At 40.9% G+C, this 20,958-nt stretch overlaps 1 protein-coding gene across 3 annotated transcripts in view; it reads left to right on the top strand.

Moving 5' to 3' along the window:
• tspan4a (tetraspanin 4a) overlaps positions 1-20,958 on the top strand; it is a 267,734-nt gene that overhangs the window by 188,066 nt on the left and 58,710 nt on the right. For all 3 annotated transcript variants that reach the window (XM_033620287.2, XM_033620295.2, XM_033620280.2), the window contains one exon: positions 3,647-3,721. In XM_033620287.2, coding sequence (XP_033476178.1) covers positions 3,647-3,721 — 75 coding nt within the window. The remainder of the gene's footprint in view (positions 1-3,646; positions 3,722-20,958) is intronic.

Here is a 20,958-nt window from a genome sequence, read left to right as displayed (position 1 = left end):
ATTTTCTTCAGTTTAAATAAACCCCTAAAAATCCCCTCAAATTGAAGTTACCAGGAATTTCACACAACACAGAGCATAACATTCAGACAATGTAGCCTGACAGAACAATAGAAATTGATTTCAGACGGTTATTCGAGCGCACCTCTTGAAAAAGAGCACAAGTGAGTCAAACACACCGTGGGCTATATCCTCTTACCTAGTCGACTCTCACCTTCCAGTGTTTCCATGTTTAGTGATTCATTCATGCAGGTGCTGCCAAAGGAGACCTCGTGGGGCAACTGACAGCCCTGCTCGATGCCATTTCTTGTGAACCAGCAACACTCACATCCACTGTCAAGCTGGAACACACAAAGGATGTGTAACCATGATGTCTTTGAAAACATCTCTGCTTTTAAAATCTGTTTTTGAAACCTCTGAGACTGTTTCATGGTTTCTGTGCCTCACTCTAAAAAAAAGGAACAAGAGTACAAGACTACAGCCATGTTTGCAGCTCTGTAAGGCTTCATGTACTCATGATGCTGTGAGCTAAATTCTAACGTTGGGAATCAAAACTGAAATCAGAACACACAAGCACGATACTCATATATGAGTGCAATTAAATCCCCCTCCCGCCTTTCTCAAGTTGTCAGCTCCTAAATCAGCTTAGAAAAAAGATGCTTCTTATAACTCCAGAACTTGCCTTGCCAAAATTCCTCCAAGTGGATAGTGGTGACATCTCGCCGACTGCAGCCAACCTCCCTCAATCACCCTTCTCACCCTGAAACAAGTACATGTGGTTTGGAGTCCAGTTTATCTCCTGCATCGCGGTTTGTACTTTAGACATCTCCTTTATTTTACTGTCTCATGTTCACTTTCAGTCAGCTTTGTGATAGTCTGGCCACCTGTAGAGGGTGTACCCCACCTCTCACCCAACATCAGCTGGGATAGGGTCCACCAATCCCACAAACCTGTACTAGGATAAGCAGTTATATGAATGAATGAATGTTCACCTTCAGCTGTAGGGGTCTTGTTAAGTTACTGCTGATGAGAACCCAACATTTCCTTGTTTTGCTGCTTCACAATGAAAGCTTTTACATAACAAAATAACGTGGGACTTTTGTTGTGAAGACTCTGTAGGTATTAAAATGTGTTTATCACCGAGTGAGCAAAACTTTGTAAGTGTCTTTTCTTTAATTAATACTACTACTGATACCGCAGGGAGGAGGAGTAAAAGCATGAACAGCCACAGTGAGATGATGATGATAAAGAGCTGCTGACGACAGGCTCTAACTGCACCTCTGCAAACCTCCAACAGGTAAACTTCTTTTACCTGCCCTGCTGTGTGATGGAAAAGCACTTGCAGCAAAATAATGAGGGACTTATGTGACGGATCAGCCTGTGGCTTTTAAACGTCATCACTCAAGACAAGACGTCATCACTTAGCCCATAAACACACCTTCAAGCGGGTAGCCATACTGTAATGGAGACACAAATCCCTGCCACGCACGAGTGTGAAAAATGGTATTTATGCATGATGGCATAATTGTCAGGACTGAGGACAGAGACCATGTCACTCTCCAGGGTGTGTGTGTGTTTAGAGAGAGACAGAGAAAGGAGGAGAGAAGGTGAGCTATTTCACACATCTATAAGATACTAAAAACATACACAAAACGCTGCTTTATCACTTTATTTTCCACCCACCCAAACAGCCAGTGATATTTTCTAGCATGACTAATCACAAGTTATTAGCTGGCATGGTTCCTATTAATGTGAACTGCAGTGCCAATAGTCAGCCGTTGGTCAATGTCTGGCCATTGGCGGGCGTCTGTCACCCTAGTTGGTGTAGTGTGTCCTGCACCCTTGGCCCTCCTTGGTCCCTGTCGGCTGGTATGGAGAGTTATTACCTCTAACGCAGGCGCAGAACGTGCATGCTGGTTGAATGCGTAGTCTTTGCGGTGTGTTAATGTGCAACTTCTTGGCCGAGACACGACAATGTTAGACGAAACAGCAGGGGGCCTTCACAGTGCTCTGAATTCGGTTCGGTGTGTCTGGGCCTTTAGTGTAGTGTTTATCTTAAAAGTCCATAATGCTTTTTGTAAAATAATCAGAATAATTATTACAGATATTTTAATTATAAAATACTGTTGGTATTTGAATCCTTAGAAAACTGTGTGAAAAAATGTGTGTAATATGTGAGTGAGGGGGCCAAAGCACACACAGCAAGCACCAGCAGCGACCCACTGTCCAACACCGGCACACCGTGGGGACGGAAACGGAGAGCTTGGCGGGGACGGAGCACCTGCTGCAGCAAGCGAGCACGCCATCTGTTGTCATTTTGACTTGACTAGTGGACTTCATCATAAGTCGACTGACTTTAGGAAGAGGTGATGTGCTTCACCTTCCAAAACACGCCACCAGTGATTTGACCAGTTGAGTTGCAGGTGACAGCATCGCGTTCTAAAACGGTTTTGTCTCGTGGTGAATCAGTGGTCTGAACTGGGCTTTCGTGTGCATTGATTCAGTTCTATTTTCTTACCTAAAAACAAATCCCAAATAAGAAAACATTAATGAATGTCAGAATCTTCTTAAAAATTACTTAAGTGGTTTTTAAGAAGAAATTTCTTCTGAAGAGTGGTTGGTGAATGAGGCCCAGTGAGAGCATAAGACACAAGTTGAGGAAAGAGACAAGCAACGCTGTGGCGCTTTCCAAGGTGTGTGTGTGTGTGTGTGTGTGTGTGTGTGTTTGAGAGCAAGAGAAAGAAAGTGACATAGAGCGGGGAAGAGATGGTTTCTATAAGTAATTAACCTAATAACTTACTCGGAACGCTGCTTTGTCACTTCCTGACTTTCCTAGTTTCCAATAAGCACCCCCCTGAAAATATCTCAGAATGAAGTTGCTGAGATATTTAAGTCCCAACTAAAGCAGCCAACCGACCGAACTTCCCTAGACCCCAGCGGCGCAGCGTCGATGTGTGTCGATTCATCCGCCTGCAGACACATCAGTTGATAATCTAGTGCCATTTCATCAGGATCCTTGTGTGACCCTCTGGAACATTATACCATTGTTTCTGAGATCATTTCAACCCTCCCTGGTTCAGACAGTCACTCCCATGCGTGGGAGACATGTCCCTGGCAGAGTGGTTGATGATTGAGCTCGTAACTGTTTTAAGCACTCACATGGGCCCACAGGAAGAAGATGCATCACCCATCAAGCAGCTCATTCAGCAGAGGAGGGCTGGGTGGAGACGGGTGAGGAATAAAATGAGGCTCCTTTAACAAATTCAGAAGTGGATAGAGGAAAACTGTATATCACTTCTCCCAGTCTGCCCTACTTACTATGATTGTCCCATCTCCTCCTCTGCCTCTCTGCTCTCTTGACCTGTCAGTTAGAAATATTGAGGCTGAACGATCTACAGCTCTTCGATCGTCCTTACCTCTCCAACTCCTTCTCCTTGTCATTCTATGGCCATTTTATTCCTTCTTTTATTACTTTTTTCCTTTCGTTCCCTCTCACGCTGTGGTGTCGGCTGCCTCTCCCCTTCTTTTCAATTTATACTTCATTCATTCTTCACAGACAGATGCTTATTATCTCCCTTGTTGTCATTTCCTCTTCTCTGATAAATGGTGTGTTAAATAACTTCTCTTTCTTCCCTTTGTGTCTCCACAGTTCTTCATCCTCCTTCTGCTCATCTTCTTCCTAGAGATTCTGTCCATCATGCTTTTCTTCATCTACCAAGACGAGGTAAGACACCTAAATTGCTCCCAGCATGTTATATCCTGTGATTTTCTCCACCTGATCAAGATAATAAGTGGCTTGTGGCAAAGCCCTCCATATGTCATGCAGATTGCTGAGGCTTTAGAAAAAAAGCCGGCATGTAAAATGATGCATCTCAGCAGCGAGGATGTTTTGAAGCTCATACAAGCAGTGTTGTTTTTGTGGATCAGAAAAAAGCATGTCAGCTGACAATGTGCATAAACTACGGTTTAATAAACTGCCTGAAGTTTTTTTTTTTTTTTTCTGAGATGATTCATGCATACACATCTTTGGGGAGATATCTCCAGGCTATGGTTGGAGAAAACACACCGTCCACAATTTCCGTTCCTTGTTAATAAATCTCAATTTATCTCAGCTCATCCATTTTGGATGATTTCCCCTGTAAATAAACAAGTCAGGCAAGAGACAAGAAGCGGATGAGCTATCCCTCTCCTCATATGAATTCATAATCCCTTCACATTTTTAGCTGAGGTTTTAATAATGCATTAAAAGGGAATGTTAAATTCCGTCCATCTTAATCTTAATTAACGGTTTGGGGGCTGGATTTTGGATTTGTGAATTTAACAAAAGGTACAACATATTATTGTTACATGGCACTGCAAATATTAATCCCCAAAGACTCGGCTGTAACCAGTGACAACGTGTCTTCTATTCTGTCCACAAACATCTATCAACAACACAAGAGCAAACATCATCTTAATAATGGGTATTAGTTGGACACTGAAGGGAATTACATTCCCAGAACGAGTCTCTATTGATGCTACGAATGACTCAAAAGTTTTAAAACACAGTCCAAGTGCCTTCTAAAAAAAACTGTGCCAAGGCCCTTGAAGATTATGTTATCTTGTAATACAGAGCTGCTGCTGCTGCTGCCACAGTCAGAGGACGACTCTGACTTTTCACATAAACAATTAAAAATACAATCAAATCTCAACAAAAGAGAGTCTGATGTTATTGAAATAGAATCAAAACACCAAAACATGTACTGTTGTGTTTTAATCTGTTTACAAGTTAAATTTGATTGCAGACAACACAGCAAACAGTGACAACAACAACAGCAGTGAAAACAAATGATTTCACAGTTGAGTCTTTATCAATTATCATTTAAATTACCATTTTAAATTTGGCATGGCACTTAAGACTGCAACTAATATTTGTTTTCACTGTAGATTAAGCTGCTGATATATTTTCCTTAATGATTAATGGTTTTAAATAATAAAAAATAAGTTTGCAAAAAAGGAAAAGAAAGAATTTTACCAGAGCATAAGGTGACATAACATCTTTAAATTATTTGACCACCATCGCAAAATTCAAAGATATTCATTAAATCAAGCTTATTTGAGTAAATTGAGCAAATCGTCATGTTATGGTCCAGCCTGAGAATATATGAGCATTTCTGCACTAACAATGACTTAAAAGTTCAGTGTGGGGATAATAACGATTAATCAATGACCAATTAATCATTAAGAATTTTATCAAACATGAAATTTAATCAATTCACATAAAGATCTGATTCTGAAATATAAATTACTGTCGTCTCCTATTACATTCTGGAGAATCAGTAGAATGGCGTATTTTGAAAGTATGTTTCAATGACAAGAAAAAGCAAAAAAAAAAGGGCACAATATAACTATTTCATGACAAGGCGGCCATGTTTGGGTCTGGAAGAAGAGCGCGGCAGTGACACTGGAAAATTAAGCTTCCAGATTGAAGCATTATTCAGTTATATTCAATGTGATTCATTTATCTAGGCCTCTACATCTGTATATGTTTCGTGGGCTTGCAATGCTGTCGATGAATATGCAAAATGTTGCTGTGAGCTTTGATTGAGGAAAAATGCATTTTGGTATCGTTTAGTATACGCAAAGTTTTTTATGTTGTTGTTTTTTCTAACCACTTTTGAGCGATTAATTGGTAGGACTTAGGGTGGTATATTGGCAGAAATGGAATATAATACAATGAGTGTGTTTCTTTTAGTGAATAATCACCTGAAAATCGTGATTTGTTACCTTAGAATGAGCCGTTTCAATCTACATACAGTTTGCCATGTTGCACCACCATGTTTCTCCAGTAGCCCAGAACAGACAAACCAAACACTGGCTCCAGATAGCGCCACTCATGAATACATGTCGGCCACTGTAGTTAGCAGCCCCAAAGTGAAGAGCAGCATCAGAGAAACACAGATTTGTAAACATGAAACTGCTATATTCAGTGTTTTTACCAGTTAAAATAGCCAGGTCTGTTTGTTTGGCACCCAGTAAAAACCTCCTGAACGTCTGGATCTTAATTTATCAGAATAGAAAGGTGCACACATCACACATCAGCAGGTGCTTGCTGAGCTGGCGGCCAGTCTCCGACAAGCCATACTGCATCAGAAGCCCCTTTTACACTGCCAGATTTTCCGTGAATCTTGGGCCGTTTTGCTGGCCAGCTGCGAGTGTTTATACACACAGAGGCGGAAAGGCGAGTTGATCCGAGGTGCCCAATTTTCTGGCATTTTGCCGCACTCCCCGATTTTGTTTTCATACTGCCAATGCTGAAAGAAGACTGATTGGGCTTTCCTGCAAATTTGCACAATTCCTATCTAAAAAGAGCTAGAGAAACACTGAACTGTAACATGGAGCTGCTTCATTCTGTGTTGTCAGCAGTCCAAATCACCTGGTCCATTTGTCTAAGAGAGGAAGAGACCTCTAGGGATAATCAGGCCCCTTCCAAACTGAGAACACTAAAGGAATTCTCACAGGGAAGTTTCAGCTTGTTGTAATCTGCAATCCTCACAGCTGAATGCCACTAAATTCCCCTAAATCTCACACACTGTTCTGTAAAATAACCAACCATAAAAACATGTTGCAGATTAATTTACCTTTGATCGACTAATTAATTCAATCAACCAGTTGTTTCAGCACTAACAGAATGTTTTTACTAAGCGAGGACTTGATAATTTAACTGACTTGATTTCAGACATTTCTTCATCCCGATGCAGGACCCGAGTATCCTGTAATCAGATGAAATAATAAAATGAACTAAAAATATGCAGGTGCTGTAATTCAATTCAGAGAACATTATACTGGATGGCCTCTAGAGGCACCTAATATGATAGTGGATTTGAAACGTAGAAAAGCCCATCATAAATCATTGGCAATTTCTAACCACTTGCAATACATTATTCATGTGTTGGGGCAGAGAGTGTATCCCTGAAGACTTGAGCCAAGGCCAACCCTGACTCTAATGCTTTTGTACATTTTGGTAAATAACATCCTACTTTGATATTTCCCCACTTTCTGTCTGAATCCTACTCATGACCAGAGACCTTGGACCTGCACATTCCATGTAATGGCTTTTTTCTCTTTGTTATTCTAATTTCGGCATGATTATATAATTGCCTAATGTGTTGTATTTCCATCTCAGTTTGTCTTTGGCGGTGTAACCTGATGAGTATTTCTGGACTGGCACGTTCTTCTGGGCTTTCAGCCAATCAGTGCTGCTCTGCTAATGAATGTTGTCTTTTTGTCACGCCTCACCTCTCTCTTAGTATCTGTGCTCCCTGATGTTCAGTACACCCCATTATTCAGCCTCTGAATTATTCAGTTTCATCCACCCAGGAGGCGATTAGCGACAGAATGCAGTAAAAAGTTAGTGATGGTGTAGATGTTCTGCAGAGCTGGTGCAGCAAGGGAAATCGCTCACAGTAAAAAATGGGTGGCCATTATCAGTACTACCATTGATAGTTTTTAAAACAGCAGGGACTTTGTTTAACAAACCCAGTACAGTACGACAGCACAAAGGATACTTCACAACAGGGGTCACTTTATTCTGTTGCACAGAAAGGAATTTTTTGAACTTGTGCAGATTAACCAAACATGAAAAATCACTGTGGTATTATGTTTCTATTAAGGTAATGTACATGGCATCTCACTACAAATGGTATTATTGACCCAAGTATTAGGAATTATTCTGAGGGTACAGTTGATTATCTTTATTGAATAAAACCTTTTTCTCCACTCTATTTAAACTTGCACTAGCAATTGTAACTCCAAAAAGTAGTAATATTAATGTTTTTTGACCTACCACTATCCCTATAGTTAAGATTTGGTTATGTGTAGCCGGGAACTGCCCATTAGTTTGACAGCCCATTGTTCTGACCATATTAAAGTCATTGTTCCGAAGTCCGTTCCGAAATCATCATGATGCCCTGTGGTTAAGGTCTGGTTAGGTTTAGGCACAAAAACCACTTGGTTAGGGTCAGGAAAGGATCATGGTGTGGGTTAAAATGAAAAAGAAAGTGACAAACATAAGCCGTGAGCCTGCTCCGCCTCAAGCCGGTCGTGGCGCACCATACGCCCGCCGCGAGCCGTTCAGCACCGCGGACAGTCGGACTAATGGGATGTTGAACCAATGGGCTGTCGAACCAATGACATGGACCCGTGTAGCCACTAAGTGTAGCTGTCTGATAGGTTAGCAAACCCTAAGTCAGATATTTTAACAACCTGTTCTCACAGAAAGGCAAGGCAAGGCAAGTTTATTTGTAGAGCACAATTCGTACACAAAGTAATTCAAAGTGCTTTACAGTGCAAGAAAATGCATTAAAATCACAATTCAAAATAAAAACATAAATAATCATTATAAAATGAACTTTAAAAGAGAAGGGTGCAGATAAGATCCTTTCAGTCATATGCACAGTGAAATAGAGCTGTTTTGAGCCTAGATTTGAACATTGTCAGAGTAGAGGCCTGTCTCACATCTTCAGAAAGACTGTTCCAGATTTTAGCTGCATAAAACTGGAATCCTGATTCCCCATGTTTAGTCCTGACTCTGGGCACCAGCACGAGGCCGGTCCCTGAGGTCCTCAGCGTCCGAGATGGTTCATATGGCACTAACATGTCAGAAATGTACTTTGGTGCTAGGCCGTGGAGAGACTTGTACACAAGCAGAGCTGCTTTAAAGTCTATTCTCTGAGCCACAGGAAGCCAGTGTAGAGACCTGAGCACAGGACTAATGTGCTCGTACTTCCTGGTTCTGGTCAGGACCCGAGCAGCAGCATTCTGGATGTACTGCAGCTGTCTTATGGCCCGTTTGGAGAGGCCAGTGAGCAGGCCGTTACAGTAGTCTAACCTACTAGAGACAAATGCATGGATAAGTCTCTCCAAGTCAGGTTTAGACACTATACCTTTGATTTTGGCAATGTTTTTTAGATGGTAAAAAGCTGCTGATATTATTGATTTGATGTGGCTGTTAAAGTTCAAGTCTGAGTCCATTATTACCCCGAGATTTCTAACCTGATTTGTAGGTTTTAGAGAGAGAGACTGGAGGTGACTGCTGACACTTTCTCTTTGTTCCTGTGGACCAAATACGATGACTTCAGTCTTGTCTGAATTTAGCTGGAGAAAGCTGTTTTGCATCCACACACTGACCTGTTGGATGCAGTGACAGAGTGAATCCACTGGTCCATATTCACCTGCTGTCAGTGAGACATAGATCTGAGTGTCGTCTGCATAACTGTGGTAGGACACATTATTACTTTGTATTAACTGGCCTAAAGGCAGCATGTAGAGACTGAACAGAAGGGGTCCCAGGATTGACCCTTGGGGCACCCCACAGGTCAAGGCCATGTGGTCTGAGACACAGTTACCAATTTCAACAAAGTACGTCCTGTCTTCTAGATAGGACTTCAGCCAATTTAGGGCAGTGCCAGAGATGCCCACCCAGTCCTCTAGTCTCTGTGAAAGGATCTCATGATCGACCGTGTCAAAAGCAGCACTCAGATCTAGCAGGACTAAAACTGAGACTTTGCCTGCGTCAGTGTTCAGGCGGATGTCATTTGTCACCTTAATAAGAGCGGTCTCAGTGCTGTGATGGGGTCTAAAACCTGACTGGAAAACATCAAAGGAGTTGTTCATTAGGAGAAAGTCAGTAAGCTGTTGGTAAACAACTTTCTCAAGGACTTTGCCTAAAAACGGCAGATTTGAAATGGGCCGGTAGTTGTTCAGTACTGTGGCATCAAGACTGCTCTTCTTTAGGAGAGGCTTTATGACTGCAGTTTTCAAGGCCTTTGGGAATGTTCCAGATTGTAGTGACATGTTAACTATGTGAGCGAGTGGTGGTAACAAACTGCTCAGCACAGACTGTAGAAATCTAGTGGGTAACACATCGAGGCAGCATGTAGATGAACTCAGACTGGTGATGATCTCTTGGACAGTTTTGTCAGTTACAGGTGCAAAATGAGTCAGCTCTAAGTGTCTAGGTGGCTGCAGGGTTGTTATTGGTGTTGTGGAATTGATGGCATTTTTAATGGTCTGAACCTTGTCGCAAAAGAATACTGCAAACTCATTACACTTAGATGTGGAGATCAGTTCCAACGGCATTTGAGCTGGAGGGTTTGTTAATCTGTTCACTGTTGCAAATAAGACACGTGAGTTGTTGCTGCAGTTTCTAATAATTTCAGAAAAGTACCTCTCCCTTGTTCTACGTAAGATCCGGTTGAACACGTACAACTTTTCTTTATAAATTTCATAATGAACATTAATGAACAAGCTTTGACTTGCGCCATTTCCTTTTCTGTGCCCTGACCGAGTCGTCATTCCTCCATTGCGCCTTCTGCTTATTTTTAACCATTTTAACCTTCACAGGGGCAAAGGTGTCCAGAACATTCAAAACACTCGAAGTAACAGAGTTCAACAAATCATCAACATTAGAACATGAGGCATTTTCAAAGTTTATCATTTCCATGAACAGAGCACCTGTGCTATTATTTATTTGTCTCCTCCGAACAACTGCAGGACCAGCCGGTGGTTTGGGAGAAACAGACAGGTCAAAGAAGACACAGAAATGATCAGACAGAGCAACATCAACCACATTGATGTTTGAAATATTAACCCCCTTTGTAATGAGCAGGTCCAGAGTGTGCTGCGCTCTGCTGTGGGTGGGCTCACACACATGCTGAGTCAGGCCAAGGGTTTCAAGGACAGCACTGAGCTCTTTAGCATTTCTGTCACAGACATTATCCACATGTACATTAAAATCACCTGTAACGACCAAACCATCAAAGTCTGTGCATACAATTGAAAGCATCCTGGTAAAATCATCAATAAAACTTTGACGGTGCTGGGGAGGCTTGTATATAACTACATAGAGTATGGACGGAGATTGTTTTAGCTCCATTTTAAAGGATACATACTCAAATGATGAAAACACCCCAAATGACAACCTGTGCATAACCACATGATCTCTAAATATTGCACAGACACCTCCACCCTTTTTGTTTTCTCGTGTTTCAGATTCAAATTTGTAGTTGGGTGGAGCTGATTCCGTTAGAACAGCATTACCTGTGTTTTTGTCAAGCCATGTTTCAGTTAAAAACATAAAATCAAGATTATACGAAGAGATCAAATTATTAATTAAAAATGATTTGTTAGACAAGGATCTGACATTAAGCACAGCAAGTTTCAGATTAGTTTCAGTAGGATTGGACATTATCTTTTTACAAGGCATATGGATTAAATTTCTCTGATTGGACAGTCTAACTGTCCTTCTGTAATCTGGTCTATGTGGTGTGGCTGTAGATATAGCACTAGGGGAGAATATTGTCTCACAGGGCCCCAGCTTGATATTACCTTTATCATGGCTGTAAGTCCTGGGACAGCAGAGGCCCTGTGCATCCTAGCTCTTAGGGATACCAGCTCTGGGGGCAGGCAGGGGAGGACGAGTAGGGGGAAGTTCGGGTGATGGACCAGATGAAAACCAAGGGGGAGGAACTGGGGGAGCTTTAGTTTGTGAAGCAGGAGAGTTGAAGCTCCTGTGTGACTTGAGGGGCACAGTTTTATACGGGGAAGAGTTCAGCATAGTTGGTGATAGAAGTCTTGCTATATTAGGGGTGAGGGGAACCATCTTAATCCCTGATTTGATCAGGCTTTCAAGATGGTTGGGAAGGCCCATGGGGGAAGGTGGGGATGAAAAGGAGAGGGACAAGTCTCTAGAGGGGGTAGATGTGGCAGGGGGGGCCCAGGGCTGGTCTGTGGGTAGAGGAGGTGATGGGGGTGCTGCCAGGTCTGAAACTTCTGCTGGGGCCGTCACAGACGAGTCCAAGGCCTGTGATGAGGGCCCGGGGGGAGGTGAAACCGATGGCGGGCCTGAAACCTTCGCTGGGGCTGTCACAGACGAGTCCAAGGCCTGTGATGAGGGCCCGGGGGGAGGTGGAACCAATGGCGGGCCTGAATCCTTCACTGGGGGCAGTGGAGGCTGTTGTGGTGCTGGAGCTGAATCCTTCGCTGGAGGCGGTGGAGGCTGTTGTGGTGCAGCTGGTGCTGAAACACTGGCTCGGTCTCTGGCTTCTGCGACAGAGATGCTTCTCTCGTTCCTCTTTTCTCTCACTGGTCGCTCAGGACCCTGTCCCGGCCCATTAGAAATATGTAATGGACTGCACATGTATAGCGCTTTTCTAGTCTTCTGACCACTCAATGTGCTGTTACACTACATGTCACATTCACCCATTCACACACATTCACACACTGGTGGCCGAGGTACTCAAGATACCATTTAAAGCACTCACACTCCGATGGGGTTCAGTATCTTGGCCAAGGATACTTGGATATGCGGACTGGTAATTGAACTGTCGATCTTCCAATTAGTGGACAACCTACTCTACTTTCTGAGCCACAGCCGCTCCAGTGTGAAATCCCCACAATGCCATTGGAAAGTCAATTAGGATGCTTTGTCGTGGTGACACACAAAGTCTGTGGTTCAACAATGTCACGCAATTGGAGGTGGTCAATGTTACGAACCCATAGGTAGTATAGCATGAGAAAGACCACGTAGGGAGCAGGCCAGGGTGGTGCATAGGTCAAACAAACACTTGACTTTCACCCAGAGGTTCTGGGTGCCCTGTTTGTGTACTCTTTGAAACTAAAAGTCACTGTTGACTTATTTTAACTTTGTGTTCCTATGTCCTTTACATAGTTACGTCACATTACGTGATGTAACTACATCTTCTTAGGAAGTACTTAGATACCACACGCGACAAACTTACTTATTTAAACTGAAGACACAATCTTTTTCTAAACCTTACCAAGTAGTTTTGAGACCTAGACCCAACTATGCCGATGGTTAAAAAAATTAAAAAACAATCTTGCTCAGTATCAGATTAAACCTGTATTCAAACAAAACTTAGGTAGCTGGCACACATGAAGGGAGAGACAGAACGCGGGGAGATAATGAAGAAACATACGTCTTGGTTAACAAAAGTTTGTTGCACATCAATGCATGTTACAGCTATGTTATGTCATCAGCTCCAGAAAATAAATTTGCTGTTATCTTCTGTTATCCACGTTAGATTACTGTAACTATTTCATTACACACAACAAAATTCCATGACATTTACTAATTCCATGACTCTTCCAGGCCTGGAAAATGTGATTGTGAAATTCCATGACTTTTCCAGGATTTCAATGATCGTGGGAACCCTGCAGCCTGTATGCAAAAAATGAAGTTATTTTAAGAGGAACCATAATCTCTCTCTAAACCTGATCAAGTAGGTTTGGTGTCCTTCACCCAACCTTGCTGTCACCACCACGTAAATTAAAACATTATGTGGCACCACCACATGATGCTGTGTTAAAGGTCCAGTGTGTAGGATTTAGCGGTATCTAGGGGTGAGGTTGCAGAACTGAAATTTCTCCCGTGTGCCTCCCGTGTGTAGGAGAATTACGGTGGCCTACACAAAAGTTGCGAAAACCTGAATAGTCCTATCTTGGGCCAGTGTTTGATTTGTCCGTTCTGGGCTACTGTAGAAACAGCTTTGCAGACTCCATGAAAAGAATCATAGAGCTCCATTATGTAAATATAAAAGGCTAATTCTAAGGTAATGGAAATACAACAATTCTTATTTTCAGGTGATCATAAACCAGGGCTAAGGTATACCATGATGTAAAAGTTGGTGGTAATCATACCATGTACAAAAAACGGCAAAACAAATCTCCCCATTATTTTAGTTATTTTCAAAGGGGAGACTTTCTACACATACTAACATTAACAAAATAGTATCAAGTTTTAATTACAGTAATAAGATGTTTGTACACCCAAAAATGACCCTTCCATTTTCATTTCTTTAAGGGTTATTCTGACTGATGATATATATTCTGTGATACCATGATACCATGAAACTGCAATATTCTGAGATGGTTATTGTACAGTGAAAATTTCTTTCCACGGAAAGATAGAGTGAGATAGAGTTGTATTTAAATCACCTTTTCTTTTATCCCTTCCGATGCCTTTTTGTGTGCTGTAAGAAAATATAAGTAATGGCGACATTTTCAGCTGGTTGAATCAACAGTCTTTGTTGTCATTATTCTTTGGAGAACTCTCAACATCCCCAGCAAACAAAGGGATTTAAGGATAGGTGAATACTACCACTTTTACTCTTGTTTTGAGCATCCATACTAGCATTGATAAGATCAATATGAAAACAAAAACAAAGAAAGAACCAATCTCTCCTCTACACTGTACCTCATTAAAGAATACAGGCATTGCCTCTGCTGTTATGCTAGATCACATTTTGGGCACAAAACCACCTCTTACTGGATTCATTCTTTGTTGCTCCGCTGTTGTTGTCTGCAACATTCACCTCGTTAGTTCAGGGAAGAAACACACACAAAAGTGGAATGGTGGCTGAGGTGCATTATTTGAAGCTATTCCTCATGCATTTGACAAAGAAACTAACTGAGAATAGTTAAAAAGAAAACGTTCATGTTTGACAATCTTTTGATAGTAATGAAAATGTATTCTTTGTATCTTATTAATGATGCATTCACCTCATAAATCATGTTACCTTGCTCCCTCCAGCATGAGAGTACATTAGCCGCTTTTAATAATTCAGCATTTCAGTATTATCATCTATGATTCTGGCCCTGGTATTTTTTCTCTGCTAAAAAACAGATTTTGTGGTACTGACCACCCCACAACAACTTCTGTCTGACACCAGTAATGCCATTCAATACCAAAATGTTATTATGAGTTTAATCGCACTTTGAAGCAAACTCAGAACAACCAAAAACCCTTAAAACATGAGTTAAACAATGTTAATGTGTTGTCTTAGTTCTGATATTTAAGTAGTCGATACGTACTTTAAACAGGGTGTTGAGGCAACACATTCTCACTCCAACCTCGTCACATATTGACACTTGGTCATGGACTTTCCACGTACACATATGACATGCAAGGTACCCTGGGTGCGTTGGTTGTAGACCTTCTGGGATGCCATGTCCACTTCAGCCTGTTACATGCATTGTCTTTTTTCAAAATGCACTTCCACAGGAAATGTAAAGTTTGCATACAGTCTCTTAAAATAAACGCACTACGGCAGTGCAACACCACAAATTGACTTTTTTTCCTTCAGTAACAAACGCACGTGGTTACACTTTGCCACCCACACCTGAATGAAAGGACAGCTTTTTTCATTGGTGTCTGATGCTGGAAGTCACTGACCAAGTGCAGATTTCAATGACTTCATAGTGAGACCTGTTTAGTTAAGGAAAACCAAAGTGCAGTTTGAGAGTTTGCAAAATACTTAACGTATAATCTAGAGTTTTATCAAAATAAACACATTAAATGATTTATTACTTGTGGAAATTTATTTTGAATATGGCATACATGGGATGGCATGAGTTTCCAAATCCAAGTTTTGATTTCAAAGTCAAAATTTGATTACATTTTTAATTTAAACATTTTTTTACAACATCGAAGCCTTGGTGATTGTTAGATTACCAAGTTTTGATATGTAAAGATCAACAGATTATTGGTTTAATGCTCTGACAACTAAATTCTTTTTTAAGAAAGGCTATCAAGTGTGATACCACACTAAGACCATATGGTCAAATTAATTTAAAATGAAATAACAATAGCTTATTTCACTTGTCAAATGACAACAAACTGTTAAAATGTGACTTATCATATTTATTTACAGGTTTATACTTGTAAATTGAGTTTCTACCAGAACAACAACTAACATTAACAGCCTCGGATTCGGCAACCAGGATTACATGTGTCCTTGACATTAGCATGTAGCTACATGTAGCAGCGTATGTACTATAAACACTTCCAGTAGGGTGAATCATGCAGAGAGCAGTGAATCCAGCAAAAGTCAACGGAATTGTTTAAATAACATGGTGTGCTAGTATCTGTATCATACAATGCTAATGATGTATGTCATGTAACATCATATTATTTTAGTAACACGCATACTTATTATGAACCAAACCATGTTTTTCCTAAACCTCATTCTCGGAACCCATCAGCTGTATTCGGCGTCTGACTTCCGGCAGACGGCGATACAGCCTCTGGGGGCAGACCCCCGATTTTTTGGCATTCCAGTTTGATTTGGGCGGAGGAGGTGAATTTCCGTTTCCGACTTCCGTTTATATATAAGTAAATATGCTGAACCATTGCGATGGATTCAGAGTTTGCAGTGACGCCAATTATGTTCCACCTTGTTAGTTCACCGCACGGACCGTTTAACCCGGCAACAACTGCAGCTGGCTCAAACGTGGTTGGTCAAAATCACACGGACTACAAACAGCCTACAACCGGAAACCAGGGCTCTTACGCTCTTCTTCCGGACGCAAGATCTCCGGGTTTTGCCTACAGTATATAGAGACTACCTAAACCTAAACATGTTCTTTTGTTGCCCAACCCTAAGAAAGTAAAGCCAAAAACAAAGTTTTTCTACCTACGTTGTAAGTTAATCTAAAAAATGGACTGTATGCATTTAACAAGGAGAAACTGTACATTTCCTGTGAATACGTACGTTTATTTTGAAAAGAGATGATGCATGTGACGAGCATAAACTGACACACTGTCCCTGAACATCCAAATCTGACACAGGAGGGTACCTAGCGCATTATATTTTGACATGACGGGCCATCAAACGAGCTTCGGTATTTGACGCGTTGGGATTGGGAATGTGTTGCCCAACAGAAAAAAAGAGACACTAGATGGCAGTATGGTACTTTACAACAACAGGTTGAGTTTCCTCACCTGCGAAAAGCCACCAGATCATTGCTTCACTTTCACGTCACTAGAATAGCCCACAATCTGTAGTTTTTCTGTCAGCGTCAGGTTTGTTGTTTGCATAGCTCACGGGTAGGGCAAAATGTTGCCACATCAGTGACTTCAGAGAAGCAGGAGGATTTGCCAGTTCGGATGTTTCTCCATTATCTCTGTCTTGAAAAGTGTAGCTGCATGCCACTGGTGAGATACGCTGTTTTGTCTTTGAAGTGCTTTTTTCCCCTTCAGACATGCGCGAGTAGGCGGAGGTGGGAAAAAAAAATACTGGGCGAATTGCCAATCTTGCTTTTGAAATTGATGATCAAAATCAAAAGTTCATTTTTTTCGATTTACAATAGAAATTGTGAAGACCCCTGTGGCATACATAAATTTACTATGTGAAAAAGAACATGTAATGCTTCTTTTCTATCACACAAATATTTTTGAACCCATATTTTAAGAGATTCTTGTCAGTGTTACTATTATTTTTATCTTTGAGAGTGTCCCACAGTTTAGAGCTCTAGTTTATCTCTTATTATCGGGACCTGCTGCTTTTTCTCTCCGCCGTCACCATGGTAACACCCTGGAAGCAGTCCCGCAGTCGGAGCACAAGCCAGTGTCATTCCTCCAGTGTGCAAAAGCCTTCCAGATGCCATAACTTAAACAGAGTGCGGCAATAGGTGCATGTTGATGAACTCCGTCCCAGGCTTCAGGGATGGTCATGCTCAATGGTCCAGTTTATTACACCTGCTTTAGACCTGATAAAAAGCTCTGTGACGCAGCTGGAAGCTACTTCAAAAAGCTCACAGATCTTCCACACACCCGAAACGGTCACCGTTTGTTTCACTTTGTTGGTTCCTAAGGATGATGAAAAGGTCCTGCGAGGTTAACTTCAGTGGAGCCGTTGTGTTTCAAAGTGTCAGGGTGAATAAAAATGAGTCTGACTCAGCGGCGTGATATTGAAAATTGATGTATGGGTGTTTTAAACCACATCCGTGAGGGTGAACAATCTTGTCCGCTCTGCTTTATTATCACCTCGAGGGAAAATCACACCACCAGACGCACATAAACAGAGCAATAACAACACGACACCACCAGCAATCTTTTGATATTAGATAATCATCGCCGATCCTCATCTTTCAACAACCATCATTTGTATTAATGTGCTTTCTATTTGTGGCCGTAGTAGTAGTAGAAGTAAGAGTAGTAGTCAGGGTCATGATCATCTATTCAGAGAGATCATTTTTAATGTATGCCTCCTGCAACCCAACCGTCCAGGAGGATTTTTCCTCAGGAGAAATTTTTAGAAACCCAACAGCTAAACTGGCATTTTTTGAAGCATTTTAAAATAAAAATCTTAGATTATGCAAGTAATATTACATGAAAGGTTAGGCATTTATGATCACAGACCTAAAATGATAAATGTTTAATGTACTTCTTCAAGCTGTCACCACAACACTGTGTCTGCCCTTTCTTTGCCTTCCGTCTCTCCCTGAACCATCAGGTGCAAAAATATGAGATTGTCAGTGACTATGTGTCTATCAGGTGGCCCAAAATAGTAATGATAGGCTTTGCTCCATTATATTCTATCAAAGTTTCCAAAAATCACCCTATTCTGCACGTCACCTGTGCCTGCTCTGTCTGCACCTTCATTTATACAGAACTGTAGTTTGAAAACAAGCTCTACATGCAGAAAATCAATCCCAAGATAATGTTGCAACACATTCATAAAGAATTAATGCCAGTTAGTATTCATTTGGTGGTTTGAAGGTCAAAACAAATCAAAACCTGACTAAACTGGTTATGAAGTGAGAGTCTACTAGACATCTAGATTACACATTAACATTGTTTCAACAGCATCCTAATGAGGATGTTTCATTTATTAAATATATTCCTTTAATAACACTGATTCTAGGTCAGAGATAAGACTGCATTAATATGTGAAAAACTGTTACGTTGGTGTCTAATCAAGTTCACTTCTCAACCACATTCTCAGTGATTGAGTAAGTGAGATACGTTTTTATTACACAAGATTAAATTATGTGTGAGGGCAGCCTGTTCTCATTCCCATGTTATTATTATTTGTCAGTGATTTTGCCATCAGACACAAACGCAAAAAGACAATTTTTGTGTATGATAACGCCGCCAGATGGCCTCAGTTTGAAATGCTGACAGTGACAACGCAATATAAGGAGCTGGAAAGTCCCTATCGGGTGGGCGGGAAGGGAGATGGATTGGTCAAACAAACCCTGGACTTTCACCAGAGAGCCTGTTCACTTCCCAGTCATGTTACTAGGGATTTAACAATCCATAGATCTGGATCGATAAATATTAATGCAATAACCAACAAAGCAGTGTCAACTATGCAAAATGAAAACATCGATCTATATCGTCACCCGTCTGTGTCACCATCAAGCAGCAGCAGGCAGATGGCAAACAGCTGAGAGAAAGACAATGAGGATAAAGTTATTTACTCGTGAATAAAACAGCAGTATAGAAATATTTTATCTTTTAGAGAAAATACAGGTCAACAGACAAAACACCTGCTGTACATAAACAATGCCATTAGGAGATAAAACACAACGTAACGTTACTTGCCTGGCAGGGTGTCTCACTACACTAACTAACTTCTGGCAGCAACATTATTTGCTCTGTTTCAACTCTGTTCAGCTGAAAAAACCTGCATGCAGGCTGAAATTCAACCAAGCTGTTCTGTCGGAAGATGCAGAGACTTAAACTTAAACGGTATGTAAGGAAAAAAGTATAAAAAACACATCATCAATTGAGCTCATTGTGGATGACTAGTAAAAATATTGAGCTTCATTTTATACTTTTGTTAAATTATGTTATTAATCCATGTTTTATAGCTGTTGGGAGAAGTTTGCCTTCAGGTTTTTGAGCCAAATAGACCTGAAGTTTTAGGAAAAAGATGATGGTTTTCTGTAAGAAAGCCCTGAAAGCTAACTTTACTTAATTCCATGTGCGTTAGTGGAGTCAGTTTAAAGTAAACTTTACTGCACTTAAGAGGTTACAGTTATTTACATTATTTATGTGTTGTTTTTAGCATTTATGACTAAAAGCAAAAAAAGAACAAGGAGGCAGCTTTTCTGTAATCGACTGTTTTAAATGGGCAGATGATTTCATCTCATATCGATCACAGGCCCCTGAATCACATCGCATCGAAAAAGTATCGTATTATCTTTGTAATATCGCCGAACATCATATCGTTGTCCAAAGAATCGCTGATGATGAAACCAGTAATTTACACCCCCGCGTGTTACCATAAGAGTTTCCAGTGTTGATGCTACAGGAAAGATCATGATCAGGAAACAGGATGGAAACACCAGACTTCACAAACTTTAACGTAACAATGCCCCTATTTCTGCCCCCTCTACACATCCTGCATCATTAAACTTAAGCCTTGTAGCCAGCTGGCTCATTACTTTATTTTCTTTCTGTGCAGAGCGGTGAACACAAAAGTTATCATCAGTGTCATTTTACCTGACTGTTGATTTAAACTGACATGTGTTTACTCAGAAAGAATATAATTTTACTTTTAATGTGTATTTCCATCACAAGTTTGGTCTTAAATTTCATTTTAAGTGGCATTAAAAAAGTATTGTTTATAGCTGTAGACACCCCATTTTAAGTAAAGGACTTGAAAACTCTTCAACCATACTACTACACCAGAGTGTAGTAGTGTTGTGTATTTGTGGTCATAATAGTACCTATGGTAGTAGACTGTTAGATTCAATTACTCATCAAACTGCCTGTGGGGATGTTAGAGGGCCTCGGAGCGAACACTGGAATGAAACCAGCCAATCGAAAGTGCTTACACTCAATGGGCACAATGCAAGTGATAGAAATTATTGGTCCTTCTTCTCTGGCTCCCTGATAAGTCACCCCTGAGGTGCATATAAAGCTGTTATGCAACGATATTGATAGGACTTGGAGTCTGTCAGCTATATAAATGATTCAAACCCAGATCAATAACTGAAAGGCTGTGTGTTTGTGTGCGCTGATTTAGGAGGCTTATTACACCAGAATCCTTTACATAGCAACAGATGTATAAACAGTGTCCTCTGTGTACTGCATAATTGTAATAGTCTCACACATCCACTGTTGAATGAAACTAAATATCAATATTTGCTAATGGGTGCTCAGACATAGAT

The sequence above is a fragment of the Epinephelus lanceolatus genome, chromosome 2 (assembly GCF_041903045.1).
Source record: "Epinephelus lanceolatus isolate andai-2023 chromosome 2, ASM4190304v1, whole genome shotgun sequence".
In the NCBI taxonomy this organism is placed as follows: Eukaryota; Metazoa; Chordata; class Actinopteri; order Perciformes; family Serranidae; genus Epinephelus; species Epinephelus lanceolatus.
Note: the sequence above shows the minus strand (reverse complement) of the source record. Positions and strands in the feature narration are given on the sequence as shown.